The 26,867-nt window shown below is 43.9% G+C and overlaps 1 protein-coding gene across 2 annotated transcripts; it reads right to left on the bottom strand.

Annotated features, from left to right (window-relative positions):
- Positions 1 to 92: 92 nt before the first annotated feature.
- Positions 93 to 25,749, bottom strand: SLF2 (SMC5-SMC6 complex localization factor 2). Of its 2 annotated transcripts, XM_072340654.1 has the most exons (20): positions 25,495 to 25,749; positions 23,294 to 23,337; positions 22,106 to 22,812; positions 21,544 to 21,598; positions 19,399 to 20,495; positions 16,528 to 16,610; positions 15,813 to 15,926; positions 15,369 to 15,536; positions 13,516 to 13,615; positions 12,125 to 12,200; positions 10,783 to 10,924; positions 10,381 to 10,489; positions 9,868 to 10,044; positions 9,201 to 9,298; positions 8,408 to 8,495; positions 7,771 to 7,902; positions 7,237 to 7,314; positions 4,675 to 4,761; positions 3,342 to 3,410; positions 93 to 2,549 (listed from the first exon to the last, which is right to left on the bottom strand). In XM_072340654.1, the coding sequence occupies exons 1-20, from the start codon at positions 25,599 to 25,601 to the stop codon at positions 2,514 to 2,516; spliced, it is 3,567 nt and encodes a 1,188-aa protein (XP_072196755.1). In that variant the 5' UTR covers positions 25,602 to 25,749; the 3' UTR covers positions 93 to 2,513. The 2 variants fall into 2 exon arrangements, with proteins under 2 accessions (XP_072196755.1, XP_072196756.1); XM_072340655.1 differs by lacking the exon at positions 23,294 to 23,337 and having other exon boundaries at positions 25,495 to 25,748.
- Between the last annotated feature and the right edge of the window lie 1,118 nt (positions 25,750 to 26,867).

The following is a 26,867-nucleotide window of genomic DNA, read 5'->3' on the forward strand; positions in this document are numbered from 1 at the left end:
CAAACTTTGGCTTTAAAAATAAGAAATAGAGAGGCTTATCAGGAGGGGAAAAAAAAAAGGAAGAAAAAAGCAAAGCCACAAATGTCTATTTTATAGCCCACTTTTAATTTTTTTTTGTGATTACTGCAATAAAGTACACCTAATTGCCCATGAAACGAGATAACATGATTCCTAATACAACCAACACCATATCAAAAGATAAACCTCAGTGCAAAAAACGCTTATCTGAAGACAACCGAAGCAGTTAAGACGAGTAGTGTGCAAACAGCCTTTCCCAATGCATGACACTTCTGGCTGGGGGCCAACGAGTGAGCAGATGAAACAAGATGGATGCAGGTTTGCTGGGCCATTGCTCGGATCCCGGGGCAGCACCCAGCTCTGCAGCCCCCTGTAAGATGCTGCAGCGATGCTTTGGTTTCACCTCTGCAGGGGCTGGATGAGCTCCAGTTCAACCAAGGTCCAGGTAGAGCAAGAGGGGGGGGATTGGTGCTCAGCTACAGCCAGATGGGAGTCCAGACAAAGAGGGAGGGGGAGAGAGGCAAAACACCAGAATGTATACACAGGCATCAAGCATGAAAACACAGAACTGGCAGCGCTAAGAATTGCTTCAAGACTTTCTCCATTTATAGTAAGCTAATCGGCTGTGAAACTACACACTGCAGGAAGGCCCGGGTAGGACCTGCAGCCATTTCCTCGTGCAGTGGTTGATGTGCTGACACTGCACAGAGACACTGGATTAATAAAGATGGGTTTTATTTACTCCTTGATCTATTAAATAAAAGTAAATATCAAAGTTGTTATTTAGTACAGGAAAAAGAAAAATCCCCAGCACTTTCAAGGTGCTCCAAACTGCAACACAAGGAACAAAGAAAGACGCTGATCTCAACCTCACCCCCTTCTCCAAAATATACAGGACCACAAATTCAATTTTACACACACGGTAAGAAAATATATACACAGTAAAGTGAGCATGTTCTGTACTTTTAAAAACTGTATACAACGTCAGTGAGAAAGAGATAGAAACATTAATAAAACCACGTACAATATAGTCAACACAGGAAGCAACTGCTGCCAGAGGGAAGGTCGTCAGACAGGGAACGATGGGCAGAGAATGGCATTGGCATACCTGTACACCACCACATCACTTCTGCTTTCAGTCTAAGACAGTCCTGTTGTCAAACAAAGATTTCCTTTGAGGTAGATTCAACCAGTTCTGAAACTACACGCTGGAACACAGGGATTAAAAAAGGGACTTTCTACCCTCGGGTAAGGATGAACGCAGCACTTGGTGGGACAGAGAGAAGTTAAGAGCAACCCTGTGAAGTGTACAGAGATGCTGCAGCCTTTGCCTAAGCCCCACACATTTGAAAGGAAAGACAAAACACTGAATGGGATTCGCCACCAAAATGCCCTCCCTGGAGGCCACGTCCCACCTTGAGCAGCTCCTTTACACACAACATGCAGACTTAAGATTTAACTTTAATTTTAATCTTTAAAATAACGTCAAATAACATTCCCGTCGAGTTGTAGGAAGTTCACTGTACAAGACAAGATAGGCCGTTCTACAAAAATTAAAAGCAAATAATACTCTAAAACGTCCATGTAGTAGTATTAAAAACCCGTGCTTTCCATTTGGTATCCTACCCAACACTTTTAACTTCCTGTTCACACCTACCACAGACAAAACACAGCGCATGATTTAAATGATGGCACTTCCTGTGCAGCCACATTCACTGCATAAATAATGCCCAAAGGTGAGGAAGTTCAATCGAATGCACCGCAGTAACAGCGAATGCTGTTTTGTTATGTGCAGCAAGTTCTGCTTTCTTATCTGTTAGAAGACAGCAGCAGAGCAAAGCAGCATCCACTTACACTGCATGGGCACAGCCTCTCTTCAGCTGTCTCCACCCTCAAGAGAACAAAACACCCCCATCACTTGTGCACGTCACTGCCATATTTTATTATTTAGAGACACTGGATGGTCATACCAATTAATCTTGCTTTGCAGATCAACGTGTGTGGGCAGCTGTTATTCAGATCAATAGTGAAACACTTCCTCACCTGCTTGCAACAGAGAAGGTCTAATACTGTTTCTAGCCTCATATTTCACATCACAGGGCAGTTCTTTTCCAGCTATCCCAAAGCAATACTTACATAGGTGTGTGCTGGCAAGAAAACCAACACACACATTTTCCAAAGACACGTCATGATTGACAATGGAAATAAGAAAACTTCCTTCAACTTTCAGTGTGATAAAATGCAATCCAGACAGAACTATACAAACAGCTGCTGCTTCAGCTCACCCACTTTCAGAAAGCACCACATTCCTAGTAAAAGCAATGCCAATCACATTGGATCACCGTGTTTTTCCTATCTGCTTGAACCAAGCGGAGGTTCTAATTCAGACGACCAGTAAACTCTTCCCTTCTGATCAAGGTGAAGCGCTGCTCCTTCTACACATCCCTTGGTTTTGGGTATTTCCTTTTGTTATGCCCCCGAATCTAGGCAAGATGTCACGAATCTGGCTCCCAGAAGTCATGCAGCTTTCCCTGAAGAGTAGAAACAAAATAGAAAACTCAAAACAAACCACCAGACATTGAAGCCAGGAGGAGAGCAGACAACTGCTTAGCATAAGATCCCCGCATCAGTTTGCAAGTCCCTACTATGTCATTTGTAAACACTTGGAGGCTTCCCCATATGTGAATCAAACCCAAATATCTCTAAGAGTTGCATTGTTACCAGCCTTCATCATCTGCTAAGTAACCCCTGCAACCACATCTGCCACCTAATTCACCTCGCTTCCTGTACCAGGAAACCTTGGATACTACAGGTGATGCCTTCCTTTGAATATTGCTTCAACTCTTCAAAATGCTTTAGAGACAAATGTTTAATTACACAGTTTTTAACTGAAATCAGTACTATAGGTGTACACGTAATTTAAACTTCCTGATAGAAATTCACTATATTGCAAAGTATTAAAGGGTTTTCCCCATCATCTCACAGAATTAATTGGAGGGGCTGCGTTCATCAAGAGCTGTTGCACAGATGTGCTCGGAGCACTGGACTGGAGTAGCCTCCAAGTCAAAGTGCCAGACAATAGCAGGAAGTGCCTCGCTGCATTCCTGCCCCACTCAAAAGTCCCTTCTGAAGCATCTGCTAATGACTGTAATCAGAGACAGGCCCTGCAACTTGACTCCGTATTCGCACTTCAGGGTGTTACGTAAGCCATTTATGAGAACAGCACTTCTGAGAATAAAAGTGATATCTCTGTTTTACCGAAACCCAGCGAAGACAGAATTGTAACTGAAGAATATGAACATAAAAATGCTTCATTACATTACCTGAGTAAGCCGACTGTTTTGTATCAGATCTTGCCATCTGCCGTATATCCGAGCAACTAAGTCTTTTACCTGCAAATTCAGATTGCTTAGTTTAGCCGTTTAAAATAAGTCAAAAAGGAGAGTCACCACCACCACCCAAAACAGAAACCCAACACTCGAGGCTTTCCGGGAGGGAACGGTGTGACAGCAGGCAGAGAGCATCACCACCTCAACTCCAAGGAGACCTCCAGCTCAGGTACCTTCACAAACATGTGATCTCCCCTGGTAAGTACCTGGAATCACCACACAAGCCTCTGGCCTCTAAAAACCCATTTCAGCTGCTGTTGGTTTGTGACATGGGTCTTGTTTCTAACTAGAAAAGGTGCCTGCCAATGCAATCACAGAAGCCAAGGATGCAGCACTGCGATCCCAAAATGAATTCCTCATAAAAAAACAAACCAGTTTTTTTTTTTTTCCTTAGAGCCAATCACAAACAGGTGTGAAATACAAGAGCTGAGATTTGCTCTGTGTTCAATGTAAAACAATGGTGCCTTCTGGTAGCTACTGCAGTACTACAATGAAAAGACAGAAATAGCAGTAGGGAGAAACAGAGCAAGGTTATCGTCTCCCAGTGCCTGGATAACAAACAGAATAGACGGGGATCTGAGATTCAAAAATTCAAGGCAAGATTCATTAACTTGTTGAAAGGATCCTTGCTCTAAGCCATCTGGCTGAATAAAAACCCACAGCCTTCTTGAGAGTTATGAATACACAGCTGCAAATGCCTGACGTAAGGCTGAAGAAGGCAATTTTCAAAGCTGAGATGAGATTCAGCTTGCTATGACAGTGTGCAGAGCATGAAAGTCACAAAGTTAGGACTACCATTAGCAAACTACATGCCACAAAGCAAATGAAAGGCAACTAGCCAAGCTTGATGCAACACCACATACAGCGTTGGTATAAACACACAACATTTTAACAACTAATTATGTCATTCTTTTGAGAATAAAGGGGACACAAAACAGCCCAATTTCTTCTGCCCCCTGAATCCAGCTTTGCACTTCCAAGTGTGGAGGCAACGTGCAAGACCGATTCCTGTCAGTTATCAGAGGGGAGAGAAAAGGAGCAACTCTGTTGGTCTGAAAGTTGAGATGCCTTTCTAAGAGGAAGACAAGCTCACATCTTCGTGTTGTCAGCAAAGAGTATTTTCAGTGCATCAAAACAGATCTGCATTTATGTGTACAGACAGACCAGGAAAAGCAAATATGTGAGGAAGTCTTAGAACGTGCACGGTTGAGATGAGGGAACAACATTAGAAAAGACCAAATGAAAGTAATGAGAAAAGGTGCCTTACCTTTGTTCGATAGAACAGCCTTGCATCTTCCCTAATATCACGTTTTATGTGCTTATCTAAGGCACCACAAAGCTTCAGTAAGTGTTGCTAAATAAAGATAAGAAACGTACAGCTGTTTAGATGTTGAAACTAAAATACTTACTTCAATTATTTATTTCAATGTAAAAAAAAAAACCACGTGCTTTAAACTGAAGTTTTCTTTAAACGAGGAAGTAAGGAAAAAGAAAGAAAACAGGATTACAAGATCCTGTATCAGCTGTTGTTATGCACCTGGCTTCTATGAGTTTAAATAAGTAATTCTAAAGTCTCATCAGAACACAACTACACATCACAAACATTGAAGTCCCTACTAGTTAATTTGCAAGTCTCCTCTGTTCCCAGAGCATCAAGAAAAATACCATTCAGGTCTTCCACGGATGGAAAAAGGTTCTGAAGTTACAACAGCTAAAAAATAACCTCTTCAGCAACCACAATTCAGGTAATTTCCTTTTGCAGTCCATAGGAATTAGCTGAGCAGGTAAAACACGCACAGGGTTTATGCACTGATCTTTTTACTTCTCTCTATACTTCTGATGGCTTTAATAACACTGTTTTGCAACTCCACAATCCCCAGTAACAGCTCCAAGATCTCTGACGTTGTGTGGATTTCAGGACAAAATCCTTCCTCTTAATCTCTCACTAACCTGCCGTAAGGAGGCTGCACTCTCTAAGCCAAACCCAGTGCAATTCCACTTAAATGTTTTTAGGTGCCTCAATGACAACTCACCCCATCCAACTGAAAGATAACTGGAACCGGAATCACAATACCGATTTCATACAATGTCTAACCTGCATGATATCCAGCTACTATCCAGTGCCACCCCACATCTCACATCACATATTCAAAAACATACTATTTCTTCATCAAGAAATTCAGAGATACGAGTAGTTTTGTGTGTATGGCTGCAGAGTTTCTTGGGTTTTTTTAATATTTTATTTACTAATTGAATTCAGAATCCCCATAAATGTTCAGGAAGGCGGTTAGAAAGAACAAATCTCTGGTCTCTGCAATAGAAGTATTTTCTATACTAAAGATGCTTCGGCTTCATATTACAGCATGTGACCATGTTTTTGCAATTGAGTAGGAAACTTAAGCCCTAAGTCCTTAAAGGGGAGACAGGAAGATGACAAGGGTGCGTTACCCTCTATGAGTAAAAGCAGCTGCCTGAGGATGGACAAAGACCCCACTGAGAGCTTATGGGTTAGAATTAAAGAGAGGACAGGTAAAGGTGACATTACAGCAGTACCTGCTGCAGGCCACCTGCCTGTGAAGAACAAGCAGATGAGGCCCTCTACAGACAGAAGAGCAGCTTCACATTCACAAGCTCTGGTTTTAAGAGGGGACTTCAACCACCAGCAGGACATCAGCCAGCAGGCTGAGAGCTGATCCTTTCCTCCCTGCATCTGCAGTGTGGTGCCCAGTCAACACAGACATAGTGACACTGCAGGGAGTACAATGAAGGGCCACCAAGGCATTTAAGGGATTGATGCACCTCTCCTATGAAAAAAAAAGCTGAGGGAGTTGGGACTTTTCAGCCTAACAAGAATGTTCAGGGTGATCTTATCAATGTCTAAAAACATCTGATGGGAGGCTGCAAAGAGGACTGAGCCAGTGGGGCTTTTTTTGGTTGTTTTAAAATCGAGGTTCCCATGACGGGAGGCAATGAGGCACAAACTGAAACACAGGAGGTTTCATTTCAACATGAGAAAACACTTCACTGTGAAGGTGGCTGAGTACTCCAACTGGTTGCAGGAAAGGCAAGGCAGCTTCACCCCCTGGAGATACTCAAAAACTGTTGCCTAGCACCATGGCCGAACCTGTTCCAGACAGCACTGCTTGAATAGGGTGGTTGGATCAGATGACCTCCAGAAGTCCCTAAACTATTCTACAACTCTGTAAAATGTAAACAAACATAATGCTTTACCAGTATCTTCAAGAGATCATATGACATTGCTTAAGAGCCGGGAGTGTTCAACGGGACAGAAGATTTACACAAACACCGTGAAGCAAGGAACTCACAGCAAATGCTTGCTGAAATCTGGATCGAGACTACCAGAAGGCCAAACAGGTCTTGATTAACAGCTATTCACACTTTGCAACACAAGGGAAATATTGCTACAGAGAAAAGGAGAGATCCAGCCCTAGCCCCCACTTGCCCCGTGACTGCACCCCAACGCAGCTGTTATGTGTTTCAGCATATTTTACTGGTTATTTTCAAAGTGGTTTTCTTCTACATTGAAATATTTCAGCTTTACTAACGAAGTTCACACAGGTTCACTGAAGTTCTGAGGATCTATTTGATCTCCGTTTACTCTGTGGAAGATAACACATCTGCTGATCTACAGTCTTATCTTTTTACATAATTCCACTTGCAAAAAGGCAGGTTTCTTTCCCTGAATTTACTGCAGAGAAAAGCCCTTCTGCATTTACTTTGTCTCAGAGCAGAAGTTTCTCCCACAACAGACCAAAAGCACACGATGAGTCTTTTAAAATCTAAAGCCCCGGTCACTGAAGTTACTTACCCTTTGATCAGAGTTTACGGTGTCGAAGAAACTAGCTTCACTGACTAGATGGAGGAGGATGTAGATGAGGTAATATACCTGTAGAGAAATCAACAGAGCTGTAGCAGCCAAAACCACCTTAACATATAGCATTCTTGCTGCCTTCATAATTCAGTGTTATGAGTTCACTGGCATCCTCCAATAGACAAATAAGAGGACAGACATGTTGTTCCTAAATAACTGGAAATAATACATTCATATATCATAACATCTAAAAAACAGCGTTATGCTGTTTTAAGTTACCCAGCTGGCTCACAAAGCTTTCTGGGCTTTCAGTTATACTGAAAATTAAAGTCATGTTTGACATTATTTTCCCACCATCCAGCTCAAAATACTCGCTGATGCATTTCACAGCGGACTCAAGTAACCAAACCAATTCTGAATTTCCAGCTGCAGGGAAGTTTTTCTAAACTGGTTTACAATGCAAGATTTATTTGCTAAACTGTAGAAGGTGTAAAAAAGATAAACACAAAAAAAGTCCTGTTGGCTGCATACCTCCTGTTCTAGTTCTGTATTAATGCGTTCTTCAGTGTGTTCTTCACTGACACCCTGCTGCTCATCCTTTCTCATCTTCTCTAGCAGGTTAGAAGGCTTCATGTACACCAGATACTGATACAGAAGAGACATCTACAGATACACGTGAATTTACAAACGGGATTGTTTTAGTGGCAGCAGAGAACGTGAAACAGAGCACCACTACCATATTATCTGCCTAATGCGAGAACATCTATAAAAGGGCTTTTAATTAAAACTGAAGCTTTGAAGCTTTGGCAGTTCTTGGCTATTCACAAACTGAAGTGTTTGTATGTTGTCTCACCAACAGATCACTCCTATAAATACAAAGTGACTCCACATACATATGTAAGAGGAGAACTGAAAAGTCTGTTCTTCTTTCAGTGTTCAAGATGAACATTCAGGCACATAAGTAATACTGCACTTAAGGTGCACAATGTACTGTTTACACACGTGCAAGCACTCTTTCAATAGTAACCTAAACAAAAAAAATCAGTAATTGGCTATTCTTAAACAGGAAAATAGGCTTATGGTACCTAAACAAAGTACATTAAGCACAAACAACAATACAGATGTTTTCTAAACTCAAACTACACACACACACACACACACACAGTACCTGCTTGTCACAGTCGTCAGGTATCCTCACATGCTTTTTGTTAAGAAGCTTTGCAATTATCACAAGGCTAAGGCGCTGTCTTACTTCCCTGAAAAACAAGCATGAGTTTTTAACAATTCATTTCCCATTCACATCGTTTCTGAAAATATAGCAAAGCTAAGCATGGCTTTCCTAGACGTAAATGTGCTCACAGCTGTTACATTACAGAATGCTACTAAACTAAAAAGGAGGCCATTAAGACATAAATACTCTTGCCTTAATGCAGCTTTTCATGTGCATAAGTAAATATCGCTGCATAATTGCCTCCAAGTCTGAAAGCAAGGAACAAAGTCACCCTCATCTCTCAGATACGCTATAATATTCATTTCAAGCACATAGAACTCAGAACAGATTGACACAAAAATCGAATCGTCCAAAGAACATTTTTGGTCATTCAGACCAAAATGGTGATAGATGTTTGAATCTGAAGCTGTCAATCATTTTTCTACTACAAAGCACCAGGAAGCCTGCAGTCTGTGAAATGGAAAATAACCCTTTTTCACAGAAGCGGTGATGAAGAAATGACATTCAAACAAAAACTGCACATACAACAATTGAAACATACGAGAAAACCCAAATACCTGGTTCAGTTGTTGTTTTTGCTTGTTTGGTGCTTTGTTTTTTTGTTTGTTTTGAAGTACTAAAAAAAAACAAAACAACAACAAACAACCCCAAACCACCACCTTTGTAACAGCTACTGCATTTATCAGGCTTTGGGTCGACATAAATCAATCAGCTGTAGTAGTGTCATTACCGTCCACGCGTTATCCAGCTGGGCACCAGCTGAACCAGCCACAGCAGATTATGGTGCTGACTGGAGAGTTCGCTCACCCCCAGGCAGAGCTCAGGCATCTTTAAAAGGACAAAAACAATTAAAAAATCCCCAGATTACTGAGTGGTGGATACAGCAGGTATCTGTTTTATTTGCAAACAAGTACAGAGCTGCTCCCAAGCAAAATAAGCAGCACAGACGTTAACGAAAACTGAGCTAGCAAGAGATGATGCACATGAAGATATTCTTGCGCTGCACTTGTACCTAAGCCTGCTAAATAGCATTTTGCAGCAGGCTAGCTGAGATCAGATTGCTTTTGCTGACGTTTGATCAGCTTCCCGCAATCACTGGCTTCATTCTTTCAAACAGCCATCTTAAACATAATCAGTATTTACCCAAATCACTGCAAGCTCCGTACAACAGTCGCCGTGCAGGGCAGGCAGATGATGTTATTGGGCAAACACCCTCCCAGTATGCCCAGCCACCCCCCAAATCTCACGGAGCTAGAAAGGTTTCAATTTGTTCACATTACATTTTCAAGCAGCGCTTTTCTACTATGCCAAAGGGAAAAAAAGCATTGACACAAGCTTCTTGAAAGTTAAATTGCATTTTCATGAACTCAATACTACAAAATGAATTCCAAAGTTACCTTTGTACCCCAGTCTTTAATACTTATCAGGAGTTTTGTGAGAAGGCACTGGATATCTATTAAAGAAACTTGCTTCAGCTGTTTCTCCAAGCTTATTCTAAAAAGCAACAGAAGTAGCAGCAGTATTTCCTGATCCGTATATCCGTCTTGAATTACTGTTGTACAGAAGTCTAAGAACTTAACAAAAAGACATAATATTAAAATCTGAAATTAGATTCTATTAAGTGTAATCAGAACTTCAGTGTTGCACCCCTACATTAAAACTTCCTTCAAGCAACAACCTGTCACTGTAACACTTATGTATCCATATCTCCTTATCTCCTAGTAATTGCCTGCATTCTATTTTTTTCCCCCATCAAGCAGCTCCTGGAGGATCATCTGCTGAACGTGAAACGAGATGCTATGCTAGGGTTCTATCTACTCAAACAACCATGCCCAAAGCTTAGGTAAGGTACCAAGGTTTTTGCTTGCAAGAATAAAAAGCCCTGTGTGAACTACATGAGGTTTTCTCACCTTGATCACATTCATTAGATTGCTTTCTGGTAGACTGGAGAAGGCTGGACTGACAGGGTTGGCAAATCCTCCCATCTGCTCTTTGCTCACTGTTCCTTGCATCTGACTTCTAATAAAAGAGACACTAATTTAAGCAATCAGCAATTTTCATGCCCACAAAGCTTTATCTGCATCAAACTGAAGAAAAAAACCCTGCGTGTTTTAAACACCTTCAAATGATACCTGTCCTCAGCTACAACGCACACACACCTTAAACTTGCAGCTCACTAATTACAGTCAGGCTACAACTCTTGAGAACCCCTTAGGAAGCTGTAGGGCAACAAACAACACTGACTCTAAGCTAAAGACAGCAAAGCTTCATCAAGGGTCTAAAGCAACAGATATCAAAATGAAAACACTTACAAAATGTCATGCTCATTAAAGTTGGGCTGAAGGTGTTGCAATGGAAAAAGAGATCTAAGCGTAATACCCATATTGACAAAGACAGTTGTCACATCAGCTAGTGAAGGGATCCACAGTTTAGATTGGTCATCACTGATGGAGGCTACAAGTAAGAGATATGGGACATATTAGTTTAAGTTTAGTTGTCTGCATTAATTCCTTTCCACTAGCTCTGATCTCAGAAGAATTGCTACTGCAGTAGTCTAACGCAGTATTTTACACTAAATAAGCACCTTTGTAGAATCATTAAGGCTGGAAAGACCAATAAGATCATAGAGCATCAACCCATGCCTGTGACAGCTCTGACCATGTCACTCAGTGCGGCATCTAACTATTTCTTCAAAAAATATATCATAAATATAAACAAACAACATTTGAGACATTGTAGTTTCAGAACTTAATGTTCGACTCAGTGAAAAAAAAGATGCATCTTTAGTTAAGCAATGGAACAGAATGTCTCAGAACACTCTGGAGACTCTACAGTAGGCAATGTTGTAGTTAAACAAACTCCTCAGGAGCAACTGTAGGTGACCTGACCCCATTTCAAGGGAGATACAGAGACCTGCTGAGACTCTCTGAGTTCTTTGAACACTCGCCGATTAGTTTCAGTGACTCCTTTCAAAGCAACAAATACAGGAGGCTACAATCCCGCTTGTATCAAACAAGTCCTGTTTCCAATGACATTCCGAATACATAGAACGATTTCAGTAGATCTGACCAAGTGCTTCAAGTTAATTTGATTACTATAATGTGAACTGGCAGACCTAAATGAAGTAGTGACTCCGATGAATCTAAATGAAGACATACAGAACATACAAAGGAACTGGTACTCAAGAAGTTTTAGAGTACAGATGAAGGCAGGCAGAACACACAAGCAACAGCACAGGCTGAAGCAGACACTTCCAAGTGTTTCTATGCATGCACACAGTTCTTACTTTTGCCATTAATTTGCAAAGTGAACTATGCAGCATTGGGTACTACTAGGTGAAAACCATCTTGTAGTCCCTAAGCTACAAAAGCTTTTACATTAGAAGACAGAGAGGACTTTCGATCAAACTGGGCTCCTCCTCAGGTCAATTCCATTTGCAAACAAATAGAAGCAAGTATAAAAGGCTCTGCACCACACGCACAGTTTGGTAAATATACACTAGGATGACATCTTGTGGTAAAGCTCACACAACTTCACTGAAGACCAAGACACTAGCAACAGAAACACAGAGCAGAACCAATGCTTTTGTTCTCTATTTAGTGGAAGGCAGATGATTTCATTCAGTTGCTAAGATCTCCATCCCTCAATACTCACCATTGTTTAGTGTTATTTCTATCAACCTGTCTAAAATCTGAGTGGAAACAAAACAGCTAGGATGAACAGACATCATCTGTGGAGGAAAAGAGAACTACACGTCAAATACTGAGCTGCACAGCAGCTTTCTTTAGTAAAATAAAAAGCAACAAAAGAGCAAATAAATACCAAGCCCTCTTCAGCAACGCAAACCACAGAGAACAGAGTATTTTAATCACGGATCATTTCAAGCAGTGTCCATGTTCTGTGAATACGCTAGAAGTAGTTATCTGCAGTATCAGAATGCTACAATCCCAAGCTGAATCCATCTATTCATAAGAAGGTATTGAGGGGTAGGAGAGCGGAGGTATCATATATCCTTTTGGAACCTATTTCTACCTGTGATCAAATTGAAATCTTTAAACAGAAGCGGTGGCAATTGAGAATTGGCTGCAACCTTTACCAGTAGAACACATTCAATACTAAGCCAAAACAGTGAATGCCTACCTACAAAAATACAACTGAGAAATACACACCATGCTTCCTGGTGCCTTTCAGCAGGCCAGTAAAACCCCCTCATTTTTCCCCCCAGGTGCTGGATAGTTTTGTGCTTGGTGAGCAAACTGAGCTGCATTGCACTTCCACCTTATTTGAAGAACACCAGAGCTCCCATAAGGAGTGCAAGGCAATCTTTTCCCAGTTGGGGAGAACCAGGTAAGAGGACAGAAACATTCTTCTGCTAGAAGCAGAAAGTTAGCCAATTGATTGGCTGCAATCCTACAGGCAGTCCAGTTTCATTTTAGGAATGGTTAGTGATAAACAGTAGTGGAATGAAGATAGGACAGGGGCATTTCTGAGAGTGACAGAATGGCATGAATTCCCAATGCAGACACATAGAATGAAAACTGCCACATCTCCTTTGAGTGTCTCTAGACTTTTTGGGCCACAATGCATGCCAACATCTTACAAATCACGCAGCACTGAGATTTACAAGTTGATACGTGCACAAATTGCAGGGTGCACTTTTGGTTTTGAGGGTGGAAGGAAAAAAAATAATCTTTGCTTCTGATTTTTGCCCCACAGTCAACATCCTGCAATGCCTCCTCATCCAGCACGCGTTGTGCCATGTTCAGATGAGATACCATGTACAAAGACAGGCAAGGTTAGGAAGCTTTGCAGTCACTCAGGAAGTGGAGAGAAAAAAATACAAGCTATTCCCAGTGTTTTCATTTCTAATGACAAAATATTTCAGACTGCAGAAAAAAGTCAGAACCCAAAAAAAGGTTGTTTAGGATTAACAAATTGCTGAACTAATGCAACGGATTCACTGGTACCAATCATCTGTACTACAACCAGCCTTTGGGGAGAACAGTCTACCCAGATAGAGTGTAACTGCAGGAACAGGTCCTTACCTGAAAAAGCCACTTTAGAATTGGAATGGGGCAGGCACTGCAACTGTAACAACGCAGAAAACCATGAACAGCCAAAAAGAGCTGCTGCGTTAGATCAGAACTGTAAGGCAAAGAGTGGGGAGGAGAACAACCCATTAGTGACTGAAGCAGCAGATTCACAGAACTGTTGAGGACTTCCCCAGCCCCCGGTTCATCAATAGTGGATGAAGATCTGAAGGCTCAAAACATGTTATTCTTATGCTTTCACCCACTATGAGATACTACAGCAATTAAACTTCCTTCTTGACAAAACTTCTAAACCACCAAGCAGAGAACAACCACCTTTTTCTCCACAATGCCACGCTACATGATTGGGAAATATTTTTATTATTAGAGAATAATATCAGCAAACAAACACTGATTTATACCGCTGTACTGGGAATCATTACGCCGCAGATGGGCTGCTGGACTCAGTCAGGTCAGCAAGGTTACCTTTTTTCCCTTCACTGTTCAGTGAAATTTACAAATTCTTTTACACGGAAAGACAAAAAAAAAAAAAAGTTTGATATTGGAAAAATCTCCGATTTTTTTTTTTATTATTATTATTTTTTAAAGAATCTTCATTTTCAATAACCTGGAGGTACAAATTAAACTCTTAAAATCAAATGGTCTCATCTTGCCATGTAAATTTTGCTGAAGTACACAAATAACTGCTGGGAGAACAGAAAATCTGTAAGGTTTAGCAGTAAACTATTTTAATCTTCCTTATAAAGCGATGCATGCCATAAGCAGCTGAACTAATGATACTCAATTAACAGTAGCCAATTTCCCACATACCCCTCTTTAGTCTCCCCTATTCTCAGTATCTACTGGGACAGGTACGTCTCCTGAGAAACCATCTACCTATCTGACTGATTAGGTGGCTAGGAAGACATCCATTTGTCAACCGGAGAGCCAATATGTGCCAGCTGGATGGCTTCAAAATGCCTAAGCAATTCAATCATCATTGCAAGGGATGATTCATTTAATTCTCATTCCTCCGGTTACTGATTTACAAGATACTTCTTGGAGCTCACAACCCTGTGATCTTTAAATCACATTAACAGATAGGTCTCGATCCAGAAGAAGGTAATATGAACACAGCTTTCTCAGAATGCAAACAGGAACCACTTTCCTCCTCATATCCACAACAGCAAACGTACACACATATATATAGACCAAATCCTCTGGCACTGTATCAGTGCTCACAGTTTGACAGAGCCAGCTGGGAGTAAATCACCAGCTGAAATATTGGAATTTTTCAGGATTTGCACTTGAGGTATTACAGAAGAATCTGCTCATCTACCTGCAGCCTGACAGCCTCATGAACACACCTCTTAGCAGCACGCTGACAGCTGTACGTGTAAATGTATTATTTACGCTTTTAGCTTAGAATTTAACTGATGCCACAAACTGACTTCCTGCAACCTTTATTATGAGGAATCTTAGGTCCCAGGCCCATTCAGCACATGACGTTCTTTAAGCAGACATAATGCAACGTTAGTTGGTCACAGATCCCTTCATCACTGGGGTCCTCTTTCTGCCTTGGGACAGGTAAGCTTTTGTAGCCCACTGCAGCATAAATAGTGAAGAGGCCAGAACACACCCTCACACCTCATTTAAGATGTTTCCACAAGAATCACTGAAGAGGAAAGAAGGAAGGGTCAAGCAGCTGTTCACTGCTCTGTGTGGCTCGCCTAGAAAGGACAGTTTCAGGAAAGGTCAGTCTTGCCTACAGTTCAATTGTATGCAAAGATACTATTTTATCTTAAGAACTGCTATCACTTGTAAAAATCCCACAAGTAAACATAACGGAGCAAGGAGGTTATTCTTACCTAGAAAGGAGTTCTTCTACAGGATTTTGAGGGATTAAATGGAAATTCCTCAAGTCAAGGTCATGTTGATTGAAGATTTTCCCAGAGATTGATAAATCAAATACGTCTTCTCCAGGATGGGAGTCAGGTATAGCACGAGCTACTACTGAGAATCTCTTTATAAAAGCCCTGTAAAATCCAAATTTGCTTTTATGAATTTGAACGAGAGGCTATTTGCTGTCTGAGACGGTCATTTTCTGATGATGAACACATCAGCCTTATATAAAAGTTGAGCTGGGTTAATGCACAACATCTAAGAAAACCCACCCAACCCCCCAAAGATGATAAGAACGGTTCATGAGAGACAGATTAACAACAGCTGAGAGAACAAGGGAGAGATCTGAGGAAAAGGCTAAGGAAGAAAAGGGAAGAGCTAGACTTAATTGGGTCTGGAACAGGAAGGACCTGTGTTCTTCTGAGAGGTCTCCATTCTCCACAGCATTTTCACTTTCTCCATCTGAAGAGTCAATTTCCTTCCTTTGTATGTCTTCTCGTAATCGCTTTTCTAGTTCATCCAACCTGAAATGACAGTAACAGCAACACATACCACCGTTTAGCACCAGTTACTAGAATGTGTATTACACACACACTCTTTAAGAAAAAACATGTATTAGTACATGCCATCAGTGACTGCCATCAGTACATACACCACATTACACTCGTTCCCTGGAAGATCTCTTGCCAGAGCACTCGTTAGTTTTATCCACCCAACTGCGTACCTGCTTGCAAACTGACAGCCTACACAGCTTCGGAAAACAAAACTGAGCTGTAAAGGACTTTGAAGAAACTCACGGAATCAGCCCACATAAAGCTTTTATTTCATGCTTGACCAGCAGCCGCTTGCTGGTGAGGTGACCCACAGCAAAGGCAGCAGTGAATTTAGTCCAGCTCTTGTGAGACAGATATATCACACATCACTCACTACTGCTTGCAGGGAGCCTGTCATTTAACTTTTCAAGTACAGCCATGCTGGTAGGTCCTATCAGACCTATGGCAGTAGTGTCAGGAGGCAAAGCTTAACTTGCTGTCACTCAAATGCCATCACGTTTGGGAAGACAAGGTAAGTCTGCATCTACAGCTCCACAGTAAATTTTTCAAAGCAGCTTTAAAAACAGCAAACCTTTTAGATTGTTCCTTCTCCTTCAAGAGATGTTCTAAGCTGTTCACATATGACACCTGGGTACCAACAGGAGGCTTAGAAAGCTGCAAAGGAAATAGTAAGACATTTTAAAAACACTGCAGACTACTTACTGTTTCACTATTAGTCGCTGTAATGCTATAATAGGATGATAACTGCAGGGTGGCAAAGTCTTCAGCTACAGCAAATGAGAAAGAGCCCAAATGCAGCAGCCACGGATATAGAAATGAAGGAAAAGAGCTGCTTACCTTTGGAAGGCCTCAGGTAGGCAGGGATCTCCAGCAAGAGATGCCCTCACCTTCACTGCCAACCCTTAAATGAGGGCTGAGAAGGGGTGGATCCTGGCTCCACTCTCTCCAGTCACTCAGGGGCACTGCTTGCACCTAAGCCCCCCTGGGCTGGCCCTGCCTTCCAACCAGGTGCTCCATCACTGCTTCAGGCCATGACTCAGCATTTCTGCTATAGTCACTATTAACCTCTCCAATTTTTATTACTTTACCTGAAAGTAAAATTTCACAGGAAACCCCGAAAAGCCAGACTACAAATAGTTGGGTTTCTCAGTTCCTTGACAACTTTCTGTAATGGTAAAATCTCTCAGTGTTTAATTCAGAAATGATGCTTCACAATGAATCAGAAGAGCAAAGCAAGCCTCTGTTTCTCTCCCTGAAGCCAACCTGCAGCTAAGCCTTCATGAACAGCATTCACATCAGAAGCCTTGTACTGCACAGCTTCATTGCAATGCACAGAGACTCCAGGAATCCCCCATTCCTGTGCACAAGAAACTCCCCAAAATGATCCAGTACATCCACGTTATTTCACCATTTCCTGAAGTGCAAAATATCACTCTGTGTTAAATCATCTCCTACGTCAATAGACAAGAGAAAGCTTCAGGTGAGAATCCTAACACAGAAACAAATTAGGAAACCAATAAACAGAGGCAGGGAAGAAAAAAATAGCCACAAAAAAAAAAAAACAAAACAAGCCACCACCTCTACAAAGAACATCCTAACTGCCAGCAAGATTTGCTTCTCTGTAGTCAGCAATCTGTTCAGCTAGCTGCAGACTAAACACATCCCAAATCCTTCATGGACACAACTCAGTGCTTTGGATAGGCAGCGCCCTTCTGACACTGCCTTCCTAAGCAGGAAAGCCCTCACCAGTGATAAAAGCTTCTTCCTCCAAACTCACTCACTGTAGGAAGAACACCAATAAGAGGATACCCTCACACCGGGGATTTTCTATTTCTCAAGTATTATAGGAATTTGTTAAGAACCTGCTAATATAAAATAAAATCAGTTAATACAGCATTAACTTTCATGAACACAACTGAATTCTGATTCAAATGTAAGAAGCTGCATCTCTCTGTGGGAAAATGTGGGAATGTCAAAGTCCTCTTACCTTATTTTACAGCCATTTAACATGAGCAAAGTGAACAATGAGAAACCAAGAGGGTACTCCCAATTTGCACATATGCTCCTTCTTACAAAAGAAGATAAAAATGCCAGTACATATTGAAACTACAGTCATGGAAATTCTGGGACAGTTCTGAGTTGTTTTATCTGTGCTGGTCAGGAATTACACAGACGGAGGATACACCATACAATGCAATCACACACATGTTCCACAAACACTTGATCTGGGCTGTATCTGTTCATCATTCCTGACCATTAATTACAAAATCACAGTCGGTTAAGATTGTGGAATATGTATGTAACCATCAAAGTCCATTCTATAATTTGCTTGCTTCATTAACTGTAAGGTCAGATAAAACAATTATGGCTGCCCAACACTTGCTTATGGAAAAACGTTTTAAAAGAAACTCATTCAGCAAAATAAACCATTTCAGAGATTTATAGATGGGACATGTGAGTAAATCTTGTCCTACTCAAGTTTCTTTCCTGTGGTATAAAACCATGGTGGGTTTCCTCCAGTCAGCAGCTAAGCAACAGAATCTGCTCACCCCTCTCTCCCCATGCAACAGGGCAGAGTGAGCAAAAGCAAGAACATCCTTGGGGTTAGGTGATGACAGTTAAATAAGCAAAGGGAAAACAAATCAACAAGTAATGCACCTGGCACTCACTCACAACCAGCTCCCAGAAGCAAATCGCTACCTACCTTGTCTCCAAGCAGAGCCTTAATGCAGAAGCTCTGCAGCACCTTTCATTTCACTGCAGCGCATGACAATGTGCCAGCATATCCCTGGCCCAGATGCAGCCAGCTGCCCTGCCTGTGCCCTCACTACAGCTTCTCTCCCCCTTCTAGTCTGCTCACTTCAGGGCCACAGCGTGGAGAACAGAAAGAAGCCTTCACACTGTGCAGGTACTGCTAAGCGACAGCCGTAAAACTGATGGCTTCCCAACAGAGTTCTAGTCGCAAACATGAAGCACCTCACGCACAAGCACAAGACTTCGCTAATTAAACCACTACGTTACAATAGAGTTGCAGTCACAATTTATTTGATGCTGCCATCGAATAGGATAATTTTTAAAAGATGAATCAATTCATTGCCGTAATACCCTGCAAATCATTAAATACTTCCTCATTCATCCCTTTTGAGAGGATTTCATTCCCCTTTTTGAAATCCCAACATACTTCAACTTCCACGAAACCCAACCTCAAGGCAAAGGCCAGGCAGACCAAGTACTGGACACAGATTTCTGAGCCATCTCAAGGGCAAGAGGCACCCTTACACTGACTGCATTCCACTGCACAGGACCCTCGGGTAAGCTAAGTTACCAGCTTTGCAGGAAAATAACTGAGTTTACACACATTAAGAACAAAGGAAGACGGTCACTGGGAAAGGTGCTGTAAGAAAGCTGACAGTGCTTTGTATTTTCTTTACAATCCACTTACCCGATCTGTCAGAGCCGTGGTGCTCTTCAAGAGATCATCAAAATTGTCTCCTTCCAGGGCTTCTGTCTGAGGCCTGCTACTTGAAGACAGGATTTCTTGCAGCGGCATGAATGTTTCATCATCATCGTCGTCATCATCTAGAATGTGCTCCAAAGTCTCATCATCACTATCAAAACTGCTTTTTGATTTGCCATTCATATTGCACATCTCTGTACAGGCGCTTCCAGCATTTAACTCTCCTGCAAGTTCTGAAGATACACGGTTGTTGTCCTCACACCCTTGTTCAAAAGGCAATGAACGCTGAACCCTTTTACCATTCTCTTCCAAGACTGTAAGCTTTTTAGAACCTTCCACTGGACAAAAATCAGAAACATCTTCTAAAGCCTTTTCTTCTGCTCTTGAAGAAGTGTTTCTGGGTGGAATACTATCAGCTCTATTGTGCATACAGCTTTGTAGTATTACCTGAGAGAACACAGCATTCTGGAGGTGAGATTTCACACCTTCTGTGAGCACAGTATTTGTTTGTTTTACATGGTGTGGAGAAGGCAAGACAGCACCTTTCTCCTGAGAAGGAAAGGAACTGTCCAAGTAGAAGTGTGAGTTGGCCACCTGCAATTGATTCTCTTTAGTGTCTACAACAGAAACCTGGCTGTTTTCATCCAGAAGCTGTACAGAATACGATGACAAACCCCCAGAAGAATAATTTTTCTCATTTTCATGGCTTGAGTCAAGGTGTTCCTCTGAGTGAGGAGAATCACGTCTGGGTAGAGCAGCAGCCTCCACAAGCTGCAGTGCTTCCACGCACGGAGACTTTAGCACAGTGTTTTTAACCAAAGCAGACTTGCCATTTTTCCCAGCTGCAGAGGACCTTCTCAAAGCAGAGTCATTGGAATTTGCTTCTTCACACTGATTCGAACTGTTTGCATACACACTCATGACAGTGCGTTTTCTCTTCCCAGAAGATATCTGAGATTTATGGCTGACTAATGGAACAGACTGGCTTTTCCACACGCTGGCAGCTTTCTCCGGGGACATTCTCAATGAGTTTGTAGAAGATATGTCATGTTTCGAGTCCTGCTTTGGCTGGGATGGGCCATCTGTGAAAAACATTTAAGAAGAAATAAATTACTATTGCTGTTCAAGTTGTCAAAACTGCAAGTCTACTCTTAAAAACAGAACAAAAAACCCAAACAGAACAACAACTGACTTACAATGTGCATTTTTACATTAACTACAGCTGACTTTTTGTTTTTAACCCGGATCAACAACACATCCATTGAACACAAAAGACCACACTTCAGATTTACCTGGCCACTCATCTTAACTAACCTGGAAGCGAAATACTTGTATTTTAGCAGCAGCTCAGCTGGTACAGCAGAACATCACTTCTACACACTGCTAGCACTTCCCAGCCAAGATCAGCTCCTCACAGCACTGTCCAGCTCCAAGTGCTTGGATAGGTGGAAGGGGTTCATGGCAGCAGAGTCCAATAGGTTTGCACAGCCAAGGAACCACACCATGGCAATCCCTGGATTTTTTAAGCTTATTTTAAGAACAATCACCCCAGACTGGGCCAGTAACAACAGTGTTGTTGGTTGGCAATCATTAAATCAAGTGAGGTGGGCTATGCAAGTAGAGCAAGACCTGATCCTTTCTAAGAATGATTTTGCCATTCTCAGTTAGCATTACATAGTATAAAAAGGTAGAATTTGGCATATCAAACCACAGAAACGTTTCTGTATAAAAATAACACTCAGAAGCAAAGTCACTTCTCTGATCTTATACTCATTTTATCAGTCCGCTTCAGGCTCTACTCACAGGGGCTTTACATACCAACTTCTACCTCCTGCAGCACAAAATAAGATCTGCTTCCCCTAAGGGGTCACAGAGTATTTTTAACAGCTGTCACTAGCACTGACATCCATCAAATTGTGTGCAAATCGTCCTAATCACCTGAACCCCGCTACCAAACTAATCCTCTTTCTGAGGTAACTTTCACCTTCATTTGCCTTGCACTCTACTATCACAACACATACCACAAGCCAGAGAATCTATCCCAGCTACATACATGCAATAGAAAAACAAAGACAGTAAACGATGAATCTGATTGCTTAATTAACTCCATAAGAGTAGTACTGCATCTACCTGAAGCAGCATCCCTCGAACCAGAATGTGATATTTTCCTTGAATATCCATTTCCCTAAAAATAAAGAGAGAGAAGATAAAATATGAATTGCATATGTTTTAAAGACAGAGAATATAACTCAATCTGTAATGAAACACCACATACTTGATATGGATATTCCCAGCTCTACCCAACCACTGTGGCTTAAGTTCATAAATCTGAACGGATATTCACCACAGCTTCTTACTACCAGGCCATTCCCTATGTTACAACATGAGAAAATACAACACTGTTTCCAGTAAGACAACTTCTCTATAACATAATGACCATTCAGATTCCATTGCATTTGCGTGCTTTCAGCTAAATCAGCCTATTTCTTCTCAAGCCAGGATTTCTCATCTACTGAGAAACAATTATCAATCAGCTTACCCAAAAGCACGACCCTATATTTACAGTGGAACAAAGAAAAAGCACTTTGTTGCATGTGCAAAAGGCAGCACTCAGAATTTCGTCCCACATTAAAACAAAAGCACACGCACAGTGGTGACTGGCTTCGATCCTCAATAACCTTTCTAAACACACCTGATGTGATACGCTTGCTTTTGAAAATGGCTTTAAGTGATGTGCCTTCGATTGCTTTGTTCTATGTGTCTTCTGCTTTCCTCCTCTGTGCAGGGTTCCCAGTGCTAACCTAAACTTGGAGTCAGGAGGAGTGCACGGCAACTTCAAGAGAAGCCCTGAGTTCTGACACAGAGATGTGCTGCTTGCGTTGCCTTTATTTCTAGCACAGGCTTTCTGAGAATCGGCTTCTGATAAAACCCATGTGTCCGAGTCTGAACTGGTCTCTTCTACATCCATACAATCCGTTTTCTGCTCCCAACTGTTCTCACAAGACAGCAGCGTTCTTGTTACATCCAGATACTTCTCACTTCTTCCCTGCTCAGGCTTGACACCTTTGTCTTTTTCAGCCAAGATATTCCTGGGAGATGCTGCAGTAACAAAGAGTTTCCGAATCACAACCCTTGGCCATGCTGAACCCGGTGCCTTGCATACTGCATTGTCCTCCAATAGGTTTACATTGTCTTTTTTCTCAATTCCTCTCCGGAAGGCATCTAAAATAGGACTTGTTTTTGGTGTTGAGTCTGGCATCTTTTTCCTTCTAACCTTCTTTGCAGGAGTCGTTTGCTTTTCAAAGCATTCGGCGCGTAGAACAGACAGTCCAATTCCTGCATCCTTCACGTTTCCCGTGTCTGAGGAACACAACACGCTTCTGTCTTTACGGCCAAGGTCTGAAAGAGCAAAGGGAAGATCAATCATTCACAACCTCAATACTGGGGAAGGAGGGGGAAAGTCTTGGAAGAGTCTTTTTGTATCTTATTGCTTGGTATTTCACCCCTCTCCCACACAGCCCAAAGTGAGTTTACCCCATCACTTAGTATTTGTTAGTACTACACAATCGGTGTCCTCTATCAAATCACAACTGCATGATTTTTGATGTGGTTACTGTTGCTATAACCACCTAGCTTGAGCGTGATAAAATAACTCTACTCATTACATTGCTGCTTACAGACATCCACCGTAACAGGAATTAATTCTTCAGTTATGTTTTTAAGAAAGAAAAGTACAAATGTGCTCATTTAGGTGTACTTGGCAAGCTGAAGTCATTGTGCCACTGCTCCAGTTTGGGAAGAGCCTGCTTTAATGCAGACCTCCATAATTAAAACTTTGTTTCTTATTTTTATTTTGTTAGTGGAAGACATTTATATTTACCTTGTTTTAAAACCGGTTTGAAGAACTCTGTAATAGACTGGTTTCTGAAGAGAAAAGGTAAGTATTATTGTCTGAGAGAACAACGCCTAAACGTCCACGCAGTGAATAAAGCAAAAAGCTGAAGTTCATTTTTACAGGGGTTCTGTGGCTTTTCGTTTTGCTGCTAATGCCAGCAGCTCTTATTTCAACCTGCAGTTCAATCAGGCACCTCCTGGCTTCCAACATGGACAGCCACCTGCAGCCATCCTGCTTTTACGCACACACAGTAAGGTAAGTGGTCACCAGGTCACAGTCCTTGAAGGCAGAGCAGTATTTCAGCGTCCAGCCCACAGCTCACCCCGACAATCCGGTCGCTGTTAGAAACGGACAACCTCTCACAGGCAAGTTCAGATCAACAGAAGAATCAGAAGGCTGAAATTCCCATTCCCTTGCAGCTGCAGCTTTGCCTCCAGGCAGGGAGCACTCGGTTCTTCCCTGGGGCTGTGCCCACAGTTCTGAGGCCACGCGGTGCTCACAGCTTGAGCACTGCTCAGCTTCCCAGAACGGTCCTGGCTCCTAACCAGGCAGCCATACTTGGTATCTGCAACACCAACCGCTTGGGCAGCCCAAGTCTCATCTCCAGTTACTGCAAAGATTCCTTCTCTGCACTTGAAGGTAAACCAAAGCTAAGGACCTTTGCTCTCCTCCTCTCCCCAGCCACATCCCTATCTCAGTGGCATCCTTTTGCTGCCTTTTAGTTGAATGCAAGAGCTTTGTAACAACCACCGTATTTGTACCATAATTACACAGCGCCTTGTAAATCCAAAGCTGAGACCAGAGGTACTATCAGTAACCAATGGGTTGTTCATTGGCTGAGGCTTTTTGTTTGTTTCATTTGGGGCAGAAGTCAGACTTGACTGCAGAGTGATGTGACATGACCTGGGCACAGAAACACACCAAACTTCAAATAAAAGAAACGAGTTGGTCATTAAAAGCCTTGAAAAGTACCATCCTGATGACAAAAAAGGACAACAAATCTACACAGAGTCACGCATACAACCTCACAGCGTTCTTTCAGAGGATTATCACGTAACAGAATGTGTATTTTTCTTAGATCAAAGTTGCTTCTAAATATCCCTGAGCAGCCAAACCGGACCATGCAAGTACTTTCACTTTCACTGTCACTGTCAGGCAACAGCAGAAGAGGAACTGAACTTCTGGCTCCACCCCTCAGGGTTATCAAAACAGAGGATCCATGTCAACAAACAAAATAAGGCACTGCTCACAGTGTGGGACAGACACAGACTAGAGGACATGACCAACAACTGAAGGTTCCTCTTTACAGTCCAACTGCTGAAGCCTACAGACAGGCTTGTCAGCAAGCAGTGAGAGGCACATCGGGCATACAGGCAGGTATGACACTCACAGGTTTTGAATGATGAGCTGAAAACACCAGCCAGCATCAGCCCCTTTTGTCGCTGCCAGGCTGCCTGCCCGGCACAGAGCAGCTGAGGTGGAAGGGCTGGCTGGGGCTCACCTGGGATGGAGTTACTAAGTTCTCTGAACAGAAAGACTCCATTGCCTTTCTGAGCAACCTGAGCCAGCAATCACCCACACAGCAGATAAGAACCACATGTAACCCCAAGCTGGAAGGGCCACACGGTGATCACCGAACACACTGGGTTGGAAGGGACCTTAAAGGTCGCCCAGTTCCACCCCAGTACAGGCCGGGTGCCCCCACCAGCCCAGCACCCATCCAACCCAGCGCTGGCACCTCCAGCAGTGCCCCCCCCGCTGTGGGCAGCAGTGCAGGTGCCTCGCAGCCCTCTGCGCGACGGGTTTCCTCCCGACACCCGACCTACAGCTCCCTGCCAGCTCAGGGCCGTCCCCGCTCGCCCCGCCGACATCACACCGCACACGACGCCGCTTCCCTCCCGCCCCCCGCAGCACGGCAGGAGGTGCCGGCCGTCATCCCGTCCCGCCGTCCGATCCCGGCCCCCTCGCGCTGTTCCCGTAGTGGAGGCGCTCCAGCCCTGCGCGCAGCTCCGCGCCCCCGTCCGGACCCGCCCCAACAGCTCCGCGCCCTTCCCGGGCCGAGCTCCCGGCCGGCACGCGGCGCTCCTAGAGACCGACTCCCGGCCGCGCACAGGCCCGGCCCCGCCGCCCGCCCCGCACACGGAGCGCTGCGCCCCCCGGCCGACACCGCCGCCCCTCGGCCGTACCTGCAGTCCCGGGCCGTCCCCCTGCCCGCCGACAGCCTAAAATGGCGCTCGGAGCGGGGAGCGGGCGGGCTCGGTGATGGCGAACCCGCTCCGAGCGGACGGGTCATGGCGCGCGGCGCCCGGCTGGTCCTGCCGGGAGGGACGGAGGGCTGCGAGCAACGCGCGACACCGACAGCGACACCGCCGCCATAGCGCGGCCCCGCCCGAGACCCTCACCCCCGGGAGACGGGGGCGTGAGGCGGCCGCCGTACTAGGCTCGCTCGCTGATTGGCTCGGCGCCTGAAGGACTCGCGCCTCGCATTGGTTCTTCACCTTCGCGGGCGGGACAGGGAGACAAAGAGCGGCTACGATTGGCTGCGACGAGCGCGGGGGGCGGGACCAGCATTCCGCGCCTAAAGGAGAAGGGGAGAGCCAGTCACGGCTGATTGGTGCGTGCCCGGAGGGGGCGGGCACAACCCGCGGCGGGAACGCGGGGCCGTGCTGCCGGCGGGGCGCTGTGAGCGCGCGTGGGGCTGGTCTGTGCCCTGCAGCTGCGTTAGTGACACGGGGCGGCACGAGAACCGCTGTCACGGCGCGAGAACCGCTGTCACGGCACGGACGGCTTTAGGCGGAAAGGTCAGGCGTTCCTGTAGCACTCACCGGTGTTCTTCATACTAAGGGTGAAGAGTGAGCGATACAGTGAGACTGGGCAGCCGCCCTCAGCCTCGCACGGCTGTTTATCACCCGGCAGATGAGCTACAAGGGCAGCTTGCTGCCTGTCCGCACATCAAACACCAAACAAGCACAAAAACCCGGCACGGCACCAGCAGGTTTAATTACCACGCCTTGCATTTCCAACAGAAAGCAGGTGCTGTGCCGGAGGGCATTTTAATTCCCGATATCTGTAACAGGAGTTCATATTGAGGGGAATAAGCCACCACCTCAGCCGCGCAGCCGATGGTTGTTTAAGTTACCCCGCTCCCTCCGTCCGGTCTCCGAGCCCAGGGCAGATCCGCCGCTCCCTGCGCTCCTCCGCCCGCAGCAGCGCGCAGCCCCCTACTGCCCGCAGCCGGCCCATCCCCCCCCCCGCTGACCCAAATCCTGTCCTCCCTTGGCAATTGTGACCTTACTGACCCCAGTGGTGCCCATACAGCAAGGGCTACACGAGATCAGCCGTTTACCACCTCCCACAAGAGCCTCAGCCAACTTTTGAGGTCCTTTTCCTCCCTACATTCCCACCATCCCTCCATCTTCCACTCCCAGAGGCTCTCTGAAGTCCTCAAATGCTCCCCTGGGAGGGAGGCAACAAGGAGCCACCAGAGCTGCCCACAGTGACCTTTACTCACTGGCAGCAGGTGCCCACGATCTGCCATCCCCATCTCCCATTAGCAGAC

This window comes from Excalfactoria chinensis, chromosome 6 (assembly GCF_039878825.1).
Source record: "Excalfactoria chinensis isolate bCotChi1 chromosome 6, bCotChi1.hap2, whole genome shotgun sequence".
NCBI classification, from domain to species: Eukaryota; Metazoa; Chordata; class Aves; order Galliformes; family Phasianidae; genus Excalfactoria; species Excalfactoria chinensis.